At 41.2% G+C, this 16,233-nt stretch overlaps 3 protein-coding genes and 1 non-coding gene across 5 annotated transcripts in view; 2 read left to right on the forward strand and 2 right to left on the reverse strand.

The window, feature by feature from the left end:
- rpl19 (ribosomal protein L19) overlaps window positions 1–16,233 on the reverse strand; it is a 219,666-nt gene that overhangs the window by 33,109 nt on the left and 170,324 nt on the right. The window lies entirely within an intron of this gene.
- arl5c (ADP-ribosylation factor-like 5C) lies at window positions 914–5,151 on the forward strand. Its single transcript, XM_040191909.2, has 6 exons — window positions 914–1,126; window positions 1,351–1,411; window positions 1,510–1,657; window positions 2,110–2,193; window positions 3,897–4,048; window positions 4,189–5,151. Exons 1-6 carry the CDS (start codon window positions 1,081–1,083, stop codon window positions 4,235–4,237), a joined length of 540 nt encoding a protein of 179 aa, XP_040047843.2. The 5' UTR covers window positions 914–1,080; the 3' UTR covers window positions 4,238–5,151.
- Window positions 5,311–5,382, reverse strand: trnac-gca (transfer RNA cysteine (anticodon GCA)). The gene has a single exon. It is a non-coding gene; the product is annotated as a tRNA-Cys (tRNA).
- On the forward strand, window positions 6,792–16,169 carry LOC120828354 (plexin domain-containing protein 1). 2 transcript variants are annotated; one of them, XM_040191888.2, is made up of 14 exons: window positions 6,792–7,165; window positions 12,494–12,660; window positions 12,859–13,002; window positions 13,721–13,790; window positions 13,896–14,018; window positions 14,098–14,216; window positions 14,316–14,415; window positions 14,631–14,726; window positions 14,839–14,920; window positions 14,999–15,059; window positions 15,143–15,248; window positions 15,400–15,435; window positions 15,514–15,668; window positions 15,771–16,169. In XM_040191888.2, exons 1-14 carry the CDS (start codon window positions 7,087–7,089, stop codon window positions 15,882–15,884), a joined length of 1,452 nt encoding a protein of 483 aa, XP_040047822.2. In that variant the 5' UTR covers window positions 6,792–7,086; the 3' UTR covers window positions 15,885–16,169. The 2 variants fall into 2 exon arrangements, with proteins under 2 accessions (XP_040047822.2, XP_040047821.2); XM_040191887.2 differs by having other exon boundaries at window positions 6,902–7,165; window positions 15,143–15,257.

A 16,233-nucleotide genomic window follows, 5' to 3' on the forward strand; every position in this document is an offset into this window, starting at 1 on the left:
TCCGCAACTTTCATTTAAAAAAAATGAAATCAACAGGCGGAAAGTAAATTCACCCAAGCATTGTGTCCTGACTGTTCTATGCTACCGTGTACTTTGTCAACCTCTTTGGTGGGAAAGAAAGTACTTATAATGATGTACACTTTTTTACAGTGTACATAATAATATCGTTTTTTTTCTCTTTTTTTCAGATCACGAGATCCATGGTTAGAATTATAGAATCTCAACACCATGTTTTATGTTTGTTTTTTTACTGGATCAGAATATACTTATTGATCCCCCTGGGCCAATTTGTAAAATGATTAAAAGATTAAATAGATAAAACATTTAATAGTTAGTTTACTTCTGAAAATGTCTAACTTGGTCCTTGCCCTTGAGGAGGTTGATACCATTTACAGGCAGTAATAATTGAGATAAAGAATCTGAGCACACTGAACTGTTGCCTTGTGTGGTCTATGGAGAAAAACATAATTGGGATGTGCTGTCGTGCAGGTTCTGCCCCACCCTGTCATTAATGGAGAAATTGAAGGTTGGGATTTCCGTGCACACATTCAGTACCTATAAAACTTTTGTAATTGAGAATGAAAACGTTTTACAGGCACAATATACAGTCTTCATGTGAGCTATCTATGCATACTGGGTTCAATTCAAATAATATGTAAGCTATCAATTATACCATATAACCGAGTAAGCCTATGGGTCCTCATTTAATCCCATTATAAAATATAGTGCGATTTCTATTACAAATCAGTTGCTAATCTGTGCTAAGGGCTAATTTTATTTTCGAAATGTAATGTTGCGGAACTAATTGTTGGACTGCGTGGCTTTCGCTACCCAACAACGCCGTGTTTCGGATCCCCACCGCACGTTCAGACGTTTCCGCACAACACGTGAACGCACCGTAACTGTGCCCTTTGTACTTCTAGTGGAAACACGCAAAAGGCGCCTCCCACCAACGCGATGCAGACGCACAAAAGCGGTATCAGATGAACGCATTGCTAAAGAGTTTCAGTCAGCAGATATCAGAACGTGAAGCGTGTCTCCTGGACTTTGCTTGTCCCCGCTGACACACACTTGTTGGACATGGGCTTTCTCCTGACCAAGATGATGGCGGTGTTCGGTGACAGAGGTGAGATGAAGTTCCATGTGTTGTGTATAAGATATTCGAGCAGCCTACCGTGAAACCGGGGCGGACTTTGGTTTAAAGTCCTCGTACGAAACCGAGTTCTGAGGGTGGACTGGTGGCGGAAAAAGTCTTTGTGGAGCCTTGAAAGACTGCAGTGGGTTCAGATGAGAACCACAACAAATCCACTTTGCACTGTTGTAGCTCAATGATTTTCCACTTTCCTCCAGAGCACAAAGTCATCATTGTGGGTTTGGACAACGCTGGAAAGACCACCATCCTCTATCAGTTGTAAGTGATTGGGCAAAAAAACAACAACATACAACTGTAACACTTTGCTTCACATCTGTATTCACAATGTTCTTTCTGGTCCCTTCACACACACACAGTCTGACAAAGGAAGCCGTTCACACATCACCAACCATCGGCAGCAACGTGGAGGAGATCACTGTACGCAAGACACACTTCTTGGTTTGGGACATCGGGGGACAGGAGAGCCTTCGAGCCAGCTGGTACTCCTACTACTGCAACACAGAGGTACGGATCACTTGCTGTCTTCAGCTGAACATAAGAGCATTAAAGTATTTCATTAGTTAAAAATGCTTTATGCTTTTATTTTAAAATGCTTTTATCTGACGTTTTAAGTTTTGGGTTAAGTTGCTTTGTCTTGTTGATCCCCCGAGAAACCAGAAAAGACATCTTTCAGAGCTCAGAATGAACCATTTAAAATATTAAAGGCTTGTTGACAGCTGGTAGTTGTGAAATATTGAAGCATGAAGTCAGAAACCGAAAGCATTCATTGTCTTGTGCATACTTGGCCAATGTCCATTAAGCCAAATTGGTTTCTAATAATTCTGCCTTATTTCCTTTTAACGACAAAGTTTCACCTTTCACCATGAGTCATCGTTTACAGTGTACAAGTCTTCAGCAGATGTTTTGAACTGTTGATTGGGTTGCCGCTCGCTCATCCAGTTGTGTGCGTCTTTCAGATCGTCATCCTGGTGGTGGACAGCACCGACCGGGAACGTCTCACCCTCACCAAAGAAGAACTGCATCGGATGCTCGCACACGAGGTACAAATCCCACTGTGTTAATTCCAGAGTTTTCACCCTCATTCACTCACTCTTTACATTAGGCCTTTGTAGATTATCTGTTAAAGTTAAAGGACTCTATTTAGAATTTCAACTCGATCAAAATATCCTTAAAGTACCAACAGGAAAGAGTCATTGTGCAGAATAGCAGAATAAAGTTACTGGATTGTAATTATTGATGCGTTAATGTGTTCATCACTTTAATGTTGTTGCTGATAATGATAATTTTAATTATCACAGATTAAAAAAAGGAAAATTAATAAGTTTAATCGTATCTTAACCAATAATAATACATAATAATTTATTTGTTGATCGCATTTTGTATTCTTCTAAATCCCGAAAGTTGTTAAAAATGCAGTGTAATAAAGAGAAAAGTCAAACATTCAACAAGGTGATGTACATAATTCAGTACAGAACTTGTTGCAGCAGGATCAGCGTTCGTGAATTGAAATAAAATCCCTTTGTTAATCGGCGAATCTGCCCATGCATGTTATGACGCCTGAGATACACTCCTGCTTTCAGAGTGACTAATTCGTCCTTACACGTAACAAACCCTCGAAAAAACACTGAGGAGGAAGCTGCATGTCTGACTGTGTGAGTCAGCGTGTTGACATGCGCCTAAATAAGCCGCTGAGGCTGCTGTTCTCTGTTCTCAAAAGTTGACGCGGAGTTTCCGCACTTCCGCTCTTTGACGATCAGTACCATCAGTAACATTAGTAGCATTAGTAACATCAGTAACATCAGTAACATTAGTTAAACTAGTAACATCAGTAACATCAGTAACATCAGTAACATTAGTTACATTAGTAACATCAGTAACATCAGTAACATTAGTAACATCAGTAACATCAGTAACATTAGTAACATTGGTAACATCAGCAACATTAGTAAAATCAGTAACATTAGTAACATCAGCAACATTAGTAACATCAGTAACATTAGTAACATCAGTAACATCAGTAACATCAGTCAAATCAGTAACGTCAGTCAAATCAGTAACATTAGTAACATCAGCAACATCAGTAACATCAGTAACATCAGTAACATCAGTAACATTAGTAACATCAGTAACATCAGTAACATCAGTAACATCAGTAACATTAGTAACATCAGTAACATCAGTAACATTAGTAACATCAGTAACATCAGTAACATTAGTAACATCAGTAACATCAGTAACATCAGTAACATCAGTAACATCAGTAACATTAGTAACATCAGTAACATTAGTAACATCAGCAACATTAGTAACATCAGTAACATTAGTAACATCAGTAACATCAGTAACATCAGTCAAATCAGTAACGTCAGTCAAATCAGTAACATTAGTAACATCAGCAACATCAGTAACATCAGTAACATCAGTAACATCTGTAACATTAGTAACATCAGTAACATCAGTAACATCAGTAACATTAGTAACATCAGTAACATCAGTAACATTAGTAACATCAGTAACATCAGTAACATTAGTAACATCAGTAACATCAGTAACATCAGTAACATCAGTAACATCAGTAACATTAGTAACATCAGTAACATCAGTAACATCAGTAACATCAGTAACATCAGTAACATCAGTAACATTAGTAACATCAGTAAAATCAGTAACATCAGTAACATCAGTAACATCAGTAACATTAGTAACATCAGTAAAATCAGTAACCTGTCTTCCCCTGTTTTAGGATCTGCAGAACGCAGCCGTTCTTATTCTGGCCAACAAGCAGGACGTGAAGGGCTCGATGACGGCGACGGAGATCTCCCAGTGCCTCACGCTGGACTCCATCTCCTCACATTCCTGGCACGTCCAAGCCTGCTGCGCCCTGACGGGAGAGGGGTGAGTCCTTACGCCCGGCGTGTGTGTGTCTGTGTGTGTGTGTGTGTGTGTGTCTGTGTGTGTGTGTGTGTGTGTGACTCAACCCAAAGAAAAGCCTAGTTGAACAACACCGACTCACGCCTCCGCTTTGTTCTCCCCAGTCTACCTGCCAGTCTGGACTGGATGACGTCTCGGGTCCGCGCGAAGTAGAAATGCGCCCGGACGCAGTGCACCAAACTTCCTCGCGCCGAGCCGACCGCTAAAGCTGGCGCCGAGGCCGCGGGCTCAGGATTGTTTACAGTGAGATGAGGGGGGGGAAAGGCCTGTCAGCGTGGCGTCATGTGATGGATCCGGCCTCGCTGCACCTGCCGGTTGTCTCGCCCGGCTGTGCGACGCCTCAGGGAAACCGGACCGTAACCCGCTGGGTAGTATTTGAATCAGACTGCAGAGGTTCTTCCTCAGTTTGTGTTTATGTTACAGGACCAATGGTCTCGCTCTGTGGTGTTGATTCTTTATTTTCATTGAGGTTTAACATCCCAATTCACTGAACCGCAAAGAAGCACAAAAGTATTAATCATTATTCAATGCTAAGAGCCTACATTTGATAATTGAGAACGCTTAAACATACATATTTCCCGGGTAAAGTGCCAGCGTGGTGCCTGTTTTTGAGCATCAGGATTTTATTTTGTCCTTCGATAGGTGATTCTTGGTGCCCTTCTTAATTAACCCAAACCACCTCTGCTACAACCAAATTGATATACCTTCCTTATAAAACAGCTTTCCAGTGCCAAACTGAGTTTAGATGCTTTACAAGCTTAAGCCTCTATCATGGAAGACTTTTACTTCATTAATAACTGAGAGCTATTCAATGTTGAGGAACAAGGCTGCACCACTCATGCAAAGGACCCTTATAAGTATGTTATGCCAGTGAACAACATAATTCTTTTGTCAGACCTACTTTGTTTAGTAATTTATTTTAAGAAAACAAAGCTGTTGAACAATTTACTGTATATTACAGAAATGTAATGAAAAGAGCTAGCTGCTGTGGACTGGATAATATTTTGAAAGTATATATTATGTCGTGTAATTTAATAACAAATAAACAGTATTATTCCAAATATGAAGTTGGTCTGTTGTCAATGGTGTCAAGATGCGATATTTAATTATATTTATCTAGCTAAAAAGGTTATTTTATAGCAGGAATTGATCTGAATCCGTGTCTCTACAAAGGTCTATTTCCGTCTCCGGGAGGCAGATTTCAATGAAAAGGAAAGATAAAAACAAGGGGGCATCCGGATTTGAACCGGGGACCTCTTGATCTGCAGTCAAATGCTCTACCACTGAGCTATACCCCCGCGTCGAAAACGACCGGTGTGTATGTCATAAATCCAAACTCACAACAGCGAGCCTGCGGAACTGAACGTTTCTCTTTCCTTGAATGCTTTTACATTTTGTCGAGTGTTGACGACACGTTGACGACTTGTGTTTTCAGAGGCACGACGTTATTGTGTCCGCTAGGTGGAGAGAGAGGGGCGTGCTTTTGTTTTCCTACGTACCCAACTATTTGCAGAAAAAGGGTTTAAAAGAAAAGGAAAATTGCTCTGTATTTAACACACAATATTCGAAATACTAAGCATTCAGTCATCCATGTCAATTATTGGAAGCACGTCTTCTTTTGTTGATATTAATAGATTGTTTACAACTGTACAATTTGTGTTATGACTTGAATTATCTTTGCTGTGGTTTGGACAAAAAAATCATGTTGTAGAATAAACTCGGTTTCGTATTTGTTTATTTAGGGTTAAGAGCAAGCGGAATGTAATATTAACTCTGGTTAGCCTATAACCAGACTTTCTCAGTACAATGTTGACGTAGCTTTAAACCAAGTAACGTTATACAAGTTTCCAATGCTATATACTTCCAAGTTACTCTCCTACATCTTACATGTAAATATTTTACCTTTTTCTACACTAACTTCACGTTTCCACTGACATAATGGGGAATAAGAATGACGTTTATTGACTAAGCGGCGCAGGATGATGCACATGAGGAGGGGTGTGTTTGCAGCTTGACAGTATGGCTGATTTAGTGCAATCGAAATTAAAACTAGTTTAGTCATGATGCTCTTTTTTTTCCCTGACTAATCTCCTTTCCTTTTGCCAGATTTGGGCCTTTAGCGTATGTGTTTGTTTTACGTCAGCATGACCTCCAAAATAAAGAGGCGCCTGCCGCTGGCTTGTGTTTATGTTCTGCATTGTGATACACAGTGCTGATTGATTTTCCAGCTTTGAATCCAATAGATCATTGTTTCGCATGAATATAAATCAAAACACGTTTTCTTTTATAGAGTTTATATATTATGATTCAATTAATTCAAAACAAAGAATGAACAACCCTATTCGTGTTCTTTGTTCAGCGGGGGAGTTTGGGGGGGTTTCCAAAGGGGGCCCTGACAGAAAACGGTTTGGGAACCACTACAATAGACGCTCGGATGACATTTTCTGCAAGAAATTAAACTTTCCTTTCAACGCGGGCCACATGTTGTTGTTAGAGCAGAGACACAATGTTTTGAGGAGTCATAAACAGACTCAACGTGGAATGAGTAATATCTTGCACTAGCAGGGATTTTAGCCCGGCTGTTATTGTTTGCATCATGATCCCCAAATCCAATCCCAGATGTCAGTTCACTGCCGCAACCGGTTGGGACAGAGGGAGGCGCCACTGACGCCGACAGTCAAACTCCGGCTGACCAGAGTAATACTTTGTATATGGTTGTGAAATGAAAATAAGGAGTAACTCAACGTGTAACATTTCCCCTTTCCGCGCCACAGCCGACACAGCTGACTATTGTGTCTTTGTAATCACCGTGACAACAGATGCACAGCGTTGAAGAGGAGAGAGAGGGTTTGGTTAGAAACAGGCGTGGTGTGTGAGTGAGGGAGAGAAAGAGAGAGAGATTTACAGGGAGGATGAGACTTGTTTTTGCAAAGAAAGGAAGAAGAAGCGGGGAGCTGAGACAAACGCTTTCTATTTAGGTTTTGGGTCTTCTTCTTGCAATCATGTGTTTGAGTTTGGTGATACTTTTCCTCTGTGTCTTCAAAACAGAGCTGGCAAGAGTTTGGGTTCAACATCAAACAGGTGAGCTGTGTGTTTATTTTCATTACTGCTTTAACATCTGAGGTTCCCCCCGTAGCTTTACAGTTAAATTCTGCATGCTTAGTTTCAGTAAAATTACAGTTCATCTTACAAATCTATTTATTTTCCTAATAGTGTGCTGCTGCTATTTCAACTCACTTCAGTAGAAGTCGTTTTACAGCGGGCCATCGGCATGCCGTGTCCTTTTTTATTGTACTAACAAAAGTAAATTACCTAGTTTACGATGAAGTGTACAATAAAAATACTCTTTATTCCACAAGCATGCAACTGAGTCAACAACAATAACAACAACAACCCACAAACAGCCTGTCTCGGGTTTAAAATTAGACTGTTTTTGCTGCACGCATGCCTCACTGCCGGTGAGAATCAGCCGTTGGCGGACGGACATGCACATTATTTGTCACAGGCACATTAAAGGGTGTGTTTGTTTGGGACGTTCACATTTATTTATTTCTAACTAATTTCTAGGGATATGACAGGTCACCCTCTACAAATCCTCTCCTGCCTTGTCCTCAAATGTAGTTCATCCTGAACCCCTCGTGTTCTTCTGCAGAGAGAAATGTGTTTCAGTGTGTTTTGTGCAGGAGACGGCCACATGCATACTTGCAAAATAAAGGGTCAGCTGTCAGTATTAAAGTAACGTATCCTGCATTCCTTTGCCTAATTTGCTCTTATCTGCCTTTTCCCTCTACATGGCCTACTGCTCAGTGAGAGAAAAGAAGGATTTTTGTCCTCAGGGAGCCATCTACAGCATCACAACCAGGCTGTAAAAACACAGATCCCCAAGCAGAAAATGAACTGTGTTAACGTCAGTGACCTCAGATTTTGGCCTCCTGTCTTTGCTTAACAAATAGTCTGTTTTGTTTTAGGAAAAGTTAAGTGGCAAGAACAATATTAGTTAGCTGGCCACAGCTCAGCGACTTGCTCTCTGGATCATGTTGTTCCTTGGAACAGCGTTTGTGTCCTGTTCTCTTATTTGTATTAGCGGACTAAAGATAAAGATAAGGTTTCTGTCATTTCCATGACAAGGTAACGTTTCGCCAGAAGAAAAATGAAGCATTCACCGCACTCCCGTTCTCTTAGCAAAACTTGACCACAACTGGAATGTCTTTGTAATCTTATTGTGAAATGTGATTTCTGTTCAGCCTCTCAGGGATGTCACAGATTAAATTAGCAAGGAGGCTTCTCTAAAGCTCGAGTGTTCAGCAACTCATTCACTATGCTTAATACATTTTAAGAGATTATCAGCTTCACAACTGATTATGGTGCCGAGGCCCATGCGCATTTCTCTCTTCAAACATAAAGCACTCTTCAAAACTCCAAGACCAAAGTGGCTCTATTATGTGGATGAAATGCATCCACTGGAATGGGACTAAAGAAGTGCATATCTGCAATTCAGCCACAGGCCTTAAAATGAATGCATGTCTATTGTGGTTGAAGCTGAGGAGTCTGTGCCAACTCACCCAGCCACTGGTCAGGAAGGGTGTGTCCTCTCGGAGCGCCCTGAGGTGACCGCTCACAGAAAAAGGCAGCTAAACGTCGCGGTTTGGTAGCAGAGGTCAGCTTTCCGTCCAAAACATCTGCTCTTTCAATGCCCCACCTTTGACAAAAAGCAGATTGTGCTTTACCCTTCCGGAGTGCTTCAGCGCTGCTCTCATTTGCTTTAGTTTACTGAACCCCGACACAAACTAAACTGTGGACACCTCATTAATGTTCTTGACCGGAGGCAACTTTAACCAGTAATGGCTCTCACACCTTCTGACTCACCGACTCCATCTCAATACTGGCATGAGTGAGGCAGGGTTTGGCTGCTGCTGTGCTCCTAAAGACAAGATGTGCAAAATGAATCCAGGTGATTCACCGGTTATCATGTTGCAACCCCTTATGCGTTTTTATTAGGGAATAGATGAATGTGGGAACAAAGATAATTTCTCTCTATTTATACATGTGTGTTATCATAATGGAAAGCGTATTGTGTCAAAGACTCTAATTCAAAAGATTAGAAATGTCCCATTCTCACAAAAATAACATTGGTTTTGTTTATGCTCAGAAGTATTTCTAACGTGAAAACCAATCAATTTTTATTTTAACCTCCTGGCAAATATGACATTGAAAAGGAGGGTTTCCAAGCTTGTATGTAGTATAGATTTGTACACACACTTACAGTAACTTACACTTACTGTAGAATTGATCAAGAATTACAATGAGATATATAAGCAGAACTCAAGAGTTGGAAATGAATGAGCATGGAGACTTTTTATCAGTTTCCCCTAGACAGCACGACTCCCATTTCGCTATTTGAATTACGACCCGATTAGACGCCTCGGTGTGCACCGCTCCCTGCTTTCATAAGATCAGTTTATCTGCTGCAATCCATCAACGACTGCGCTCACACCATTTCTCCCCTTACCTCATAGAGGCCTCCAGCGCTCACACATCTAGGTTAATTATACGACCTGTCGCAAATGCATTGACACACCACTTAACTGAATAACAAGGAGAGAGAAACACTCGTGAAGAAAAACAAAAAGTTCCCTGGCTGTGAGGTCAAAACATTTGGGTTGCAGTCATAAGCAACTTCTTGAGTGATGCATCGTTTTTGACAGCTTTGGGACAACGTCATGATTGTGTGAGTGCAGAGTTGTGTTTAAATAAGGCATCTCCATCCAATGTCACGACGTCTGAATTGTGGGGGTTTGGAACAGGACTCGGCTGAGCTAACACTTTACCAGCACCTACAAGAAGTTGTTTAGCAGCTTAATGTTTGGTCACAGCTGAGCAGAGGCTTCCTACTTTAACCTTTTCTGGTTTAACAAAAGGATTAAGTTTGAGAATGTTCATTTTCCTAAAAAAGGAGGAATTTAAAGCAGCAGAAAATTCAAACGGCTGCTGGTCCAACACCTAAAAAACACAAGGTGTGTGTGGAAAAATAGACACAGAAACCATGAATTATAACACAGAATTTATTTGGATCTTTACATGTTTTTTTACAATGTTGAGAACAAAGTCAGACCCTGAACGCCCAGTGAGTTTTTGCAAATCATCATGATCCACCTTGACAGCAAACATTTAACTAAATGTGCTCGACACTCGTTTTCAAACCCTAAGGCCATCGATAACTTATCATTTAACCGCAGAACTGTGCAGACAGAGTTGGATATTTCAGGCAGAATAAAACTTGATTCAAAATTACTTGATTTGTTTAAAGACCCCACATCATTAATGAATGCACTGCCAATTCAGCAACTCCAATGTCTGAATATCTACTCGCTTCTGTTCATCGGCTACAAGGCATCATAGGAGGTGGGCGGGGCCTCACTGTTAGCTAGCAGTTAGCATAGCTTCGGGAGCTAACGCTAGCACACACTTCCCAGCAAGCGCATTAGTCAAGACTTGACTATTTGAATCGAGGTTTCACGGGTGTTTGAGCGGGGGCTTTCTGACCGGATCACTGGAACGATCTGGGAGAGTCGCCCTGCTCAGTTTTACTCTGCTCAGTTATCACAAGTCCCGCCATGAGAACACCGGAGCAACAGAGACGAACTCTTCGCGGCAGCACAAGCCGACCACGGCAGGAAATTCGCGGTGTTTCAGGCGGGACACTGAACACGACGGAGTGGTCATCTTGGCTTTTTTTTGGTTGTCGTTCGTAAACGTTCCCAGCGTCGCGTCAGCCCCTCCCGTAGTTCACTGAAAAGCCAGAAAAAAACAGCAAACGTTGAGTACAGGAGGGCGTCCGTATTTAGGGTTAGAAGAGACACTCCGTAGCCGGTAGACGCGTCGCCTCCAGCTTTATATAGGCCGACAGTGACGTCATCGGCGTGGGCCGTACTGTAGATACCGCGTGTCACCGTAATGTTCTGAAAAGGGGACAACAGATAAAAAGCAATGTTACCTACACGAGCTCAGCGTTTCTGCTCACTGTTGTTATATTTATATAATATCACCCCTACAATGCATTTCTGAATTGTTGCTTATTAGTTATATACTGTTCTAAATTGGATGCCATTAGTCATTAGTTACTTTGCCAATTCTGAATATTAACACAAAATATAAATAATAGGTAATGAGTTATCTTGGTACGGTGTATATTTGTTTTGAAAGAAATATGGATGATTAAGTGGTCTGAATGTTCTTTAATATTGGGTTTAACCTTTGAAATATTTCCAAAATTAGGTCGCCTGAATAAAAAACAAAATATTCAATTTGAACAATAAATATTTTCTGCCATGTAAGATTCATCTCATTTTGAAGTCTAATTTCCATGAGTGAAATCAAACCTTTTATCTGCTTGAAAAAATAAGTATGGACATCCTTACACAAACAAAATAGTTTTAAAAAAACACAAGATGAGAGTATTTGTTTTGTAAAAGCCAAATATATATCACAACAAATAACAAATATACATTTACATTTGTACATGAGACACTGCAAGTTTGTATTTATAAAAGTGCATCTTGATGATCTAAAATAACATGGGAACATGTTTAAACATTTAATAGATTTATTATTAAATTAAATCTAAAACTTGAATAGATTCATTCATCAATCATGTTTTACTGACATGTTACATTTTTGCAGATACAAATAAAACAACCCTAAAAGAATATCCCTATGCCTGCATTGCCTCGTTTGTACATCATCAACGTGAATTACTCTTGGGTGATATTTTAGCTCCAAATGTACAGCTGTGTCAATAACTGAGGTTATGCGAGGACCAAGATGTTTACATCCACATCCTCGTCTCGGTTCCCCAGCAGACGTGCATTTTCCACACTCAGTAAATAAATCCCAAAGTGATGCTAAAATGAACTCCTAACATTAACTATGAATATGTGGATTTCAATGTGTGGCTTTGAAAAAAAAGACAAGCCATCAATTAAAATACCAAGAACTTTAAAACACAGCCTACCTCAGTCTGCTTACTAAATATGGTTTACAATGTATGTAGGATTTGACAGCTCCTTCAGCGCAAAATGTTATGTGGATTGTTTCTGTTGTCATTCAACAACGTCTTTATCTGAAAAGGCTAAAACTGACAATGCCAAAAGGAAATGATCGTTTCTCATCTGCCTGAGTGGCAACTGTAAACACTCTGATTAAAACTGTCATCTGAAATGTTTCCCAACAGTGTGTGATGCCGCTGCCAGAAGCTGGGTGGGCTTTTTCGTCCTCTGCTTTTAAAATGAGTCTTCTAATCTACAGGGTTTTGAATCAGAAATGAATCAGCTCGCATAGGGGAAAGTTGCGAGTGCTTATATCCTGACATCCACAATAACAGACTAACCTAATATTCATTGTTTTGGAAAGACAATTGTTACAGCGTGACGTCGAGGCTGCACGGAGAGTCAAGTGGAGCCGACAGTCATCCCCACAGAGTGCAGCGGTCATCTTCAGGCCCCTCCAAAATAAGCAGGGCGGTCCTGGGTGGAGGACTAACCATCGACACCTTGCCAGACAACATGACACGTGTAGTGGTGAGAGCTGCATGACTGAGGATTTGTGGCATTTGTTATGCTCTGGCGTTTGACATGTTCAAAACTGCTTTCTTTTGGAAATATAAATGTACTTATTTCCATTTGTGACAGCACATGAGTAAACTCTTGACGCCTGCCGGACACACTCCCTCAACGTCCTCGCGCCCTCTGATCCTCTGTGTCTTTTGTGTGTGCAAGGAGGATTCTGGGAAGTACTACACATGGCGTTCCTTTGGTCCAGAAGATCAGCGCACAGAGGAGCTCTGGGTGGACATGAGCGACGTCCGGCATGGCCAAGTGAGAGTGCACGGCATTCTGTCAAACTCATACAAGCAGGCTGTGGTGAGTCTCTATCTCTCTCACACACACACACACACAAACTAAATAAAAGAGAAATTTGTGTTGTACTTTATCTGGTCACCATTGTAAGCATTTTACTTTTCATACGAAGAATGTAGCTTAGTGGTGCATTTGTCACAGAAAATACTTGGTGCCAAACAATTGGGAAATCATTTTCAGGGAGCTTTTCTGTGTCTTTGAAGTTATCTTACATGCTGATAGTAAAATGTGTGATTTGCATGTTTCCGGTGAGTGCTTGAATCATGCAATCTGCCAAATGAGTTAATGTTTCATCCATGATATTTAAAAGGTATCAATACGAGCAACGTATTCAGTCTCTCAATTGTATGAAATGGGATTATACTGTCTTTTAGAATGTTTTCTATTGGGTTTAAATCATTTTCATATTGTTCTAGTAAGCCTTAATGAAAAGATAAGATGTCGTTGATGAAGTTGTTTTATGGGTAACAGCTCAGTGTATTTTGCCGATTAGGAGGTCTGTGGTTATAATCTACGTGCAGCTCGAGACAGCAAGCCTTTCAATATTTTGATTTTGTGTCTGTTTAAAGTGAAAATATTTATATAAGACCTTTTAAATTGTCCTCGGCATACGGAGAGAAACTGGGACGCTGATGAGGACCCCTACTGCCATAGAAGAACAAAATATATCCTCAACTTCTAATTCTTTCCCTCTGTCTGTCTCTCCGTGTCCTCCTCGCAGAAGGTTGCCCTGTCATTTGACTTTCCTTTTTACGGACATTACCTGAGGCAGATCACAATAGCAACTGGAGGTACCTTTTTTTTAATTTGACAGCAGAGGGAACCATTTACAGCGCTTGTCCACAGCAGAGATGAGTTTTTACAAGTTAACAAGTCTTCCGTCTGGCTATTTTCAGGCTTTATCTTCACAGGGGACATTACTCACCGGTTGCTGACGGCAACACAGTACATCGCCCCCCTGATGGCTAATTTTGACCCCAGCTACTCTAAAGAATCCACTGTGCAGTACCTGGATAATGGTGAGACACCAGCTCACATTTGAAGACAATTGTCTGATTACTTGTCTGGCTCCTTGTTGACCTTCACTCTTTTTTTTAGGGGAGGTGTTTGTAGTCCAGTGGGAGCGGGTAAGACTCTCCGGAAAAGAGTCAGAAGGGGCCTTCACGTTTCAGGCTTCACTTTACAAAACAGGAGCCATCGCATTCAGCTACCGAGATGTGAGACACACCCCTGAGCTCTCAATGGGCTTCTAGACGTGTTCTACTCCCTTCTGCCGACAACGTGAGAGAGATTCCTCTTTTTTGTCTGTTCATCAGATGCCGCTGTCATTGGATGGAATTGGTTCCGCTGAGCATCCGGTGAAGGCCGGTCTGTCCGATGCCTTCATGGTCACGCAACCTTCTCCTCAATCCCCAGGTCAGCAGTAACGTCAAAGGCTTTCCACTTATATAAAGAGATAATAAGCCTTCAGAGAGTTTTTGGAAAACCATCATGTATTTAAGCCAGTGTAGCGCCAACCTTTTTTGCTTTTCTCTTTCTGTAGGCCTACTTATGTTTACTGTTATTCACTTATGGACCAAGCAAACGAATTGTCATCTACTCTCGATAAACCTGATTTATCTGCGATTCAGATGCCCAACGGCGGACAATTTATGAGTACCACCGGGTTGAAATTGACTCTACAAACATCACCTCCTTATCTGCCATTGAGTTCACTCCACTGCCTAGTAAGTGATCCTTACCCCCCATTTTCAAAGGATTAGTTTCAATATAATTGTCACAATCTTTCTCAAACAATACATCCTCTGTTGTTATGCTTCTCTCTCTCTCTCTGCTCAGCTTGCCTGCAGCATGCCGGCTGCGAGCTTTGCCTCTCGTCCACACAAACCACCGGTTGTAGCTGGTGCAACGTACTCCAAAGGTGAGTGAGACACTACGGGAGCACAAATGGCCACACGGTGCAGTTTTTGCCTCTATAAGTACGCATGCTGTGTTTTAGGTGTTCAAATGGCGTGGATAGACACAGGCAAGAATGGTTGGACTACGCCTGTTCAAAAGAGGTACTACTGGACGTCGAGAATAAATATGTTGGATTGATTGAACATTTTGACACTAATGCATAGAGCATGCTGTGTATGGGCAGAGCAAAAATGCGACTTGTGAGGATTACTCGAGGGGTGACGGCTCCAATGGTTCCTCTACCTCAGCAGAGATGGAGGACGTGTCCTCACTGACTCCTCTCCAAAAAGGTCGTGATGGTGAAGCTCAGCCATTTTTTGTTAGACTGATATACAATGCAGTATCTTGTATGCAGTATTTCACCACATTCTTTAACTCAATAAAAGGAGATTTTGCCCTGGAATAACGCATGAAAATAACTGCATTCTCTCACTTTTTCAGATGAGACCAAAAATGTTGTATTTAAGACTGGCAAAGGTGAGTTAATACTTGTGAGTGGCATCATCGTTAAGCCTTATGAAGGGAGATCATTTTGGGGCTTCATCTTTGATACAGACGTGAGGACCGATTCTTCAACCAAGAGTGACGGGTGGTCCAACACCGGAGTGATAGCCGGTGTAGCAGCTGTGCTGGTGTTACTTTTGGCCTTGATACTTGTAGCTCTGTACATCCACTCCCATGCTGCTGCACCCCGACTGCACTTCATCCAGGTGAGCATTGAATGTGAGCGACACTTGCCCTGACAAGAGCCAGCCGTGCTTTGATTACATACGGCCACACAATTCTTCTGTGCTTGATCCTTTTTTTCGTAGCGACGCAAGGATTACTGGCCGGCGTTGAAGTTTCAGAAGCAACACCCTGCGTACACAGAAGTGGAAGGAGAAGGTCATGAAAAAGACAGCATTGTTGAAGCCGGTTCATGTTGAAATGACAAATGTAAACCCTGATAAATATTTGTATTGATGAGATTTCTACAAAAAAAATTCGTCAAAAAGCTATTTGGATGATGTCTCCATTGCAAGATGCAACAGTTTGCATCGACGAGGACTGAATGTTGTATTATATTGAATGGATTTTCATTGGAAATGTACAGTATATCTACAATACAGTAATACAGTGTCATTTCACCCACAATAAACTGTGTAATGCATGTCACAAACTTGGCAACCTTAGATGAAATACATAAACCATACTGTTTTACATCAAACAAATAGGTTGTCCTTCAGCTTCAATTCCTGTTACTTTTGAAGGTGGAGTTGATTATTTGTTGTTCTA

The sequence above is a fragment of the Gasterosteus aculeatus genome, chromosome 11 (assembly GCF_964276395.1).
Source record: "Gasterosteus aculeatus chromosome 11, fGasAcu3.hap1.1, whole genome shotgun sequence".
NCBI classification, from domain to species: domain Eukaryota; kingdom Metazoa; phylum Chordata; class Actinopteri; order Perciformes; family Gasterosteidae; genus Gasterosteus; species Gasterosteus aculeatus.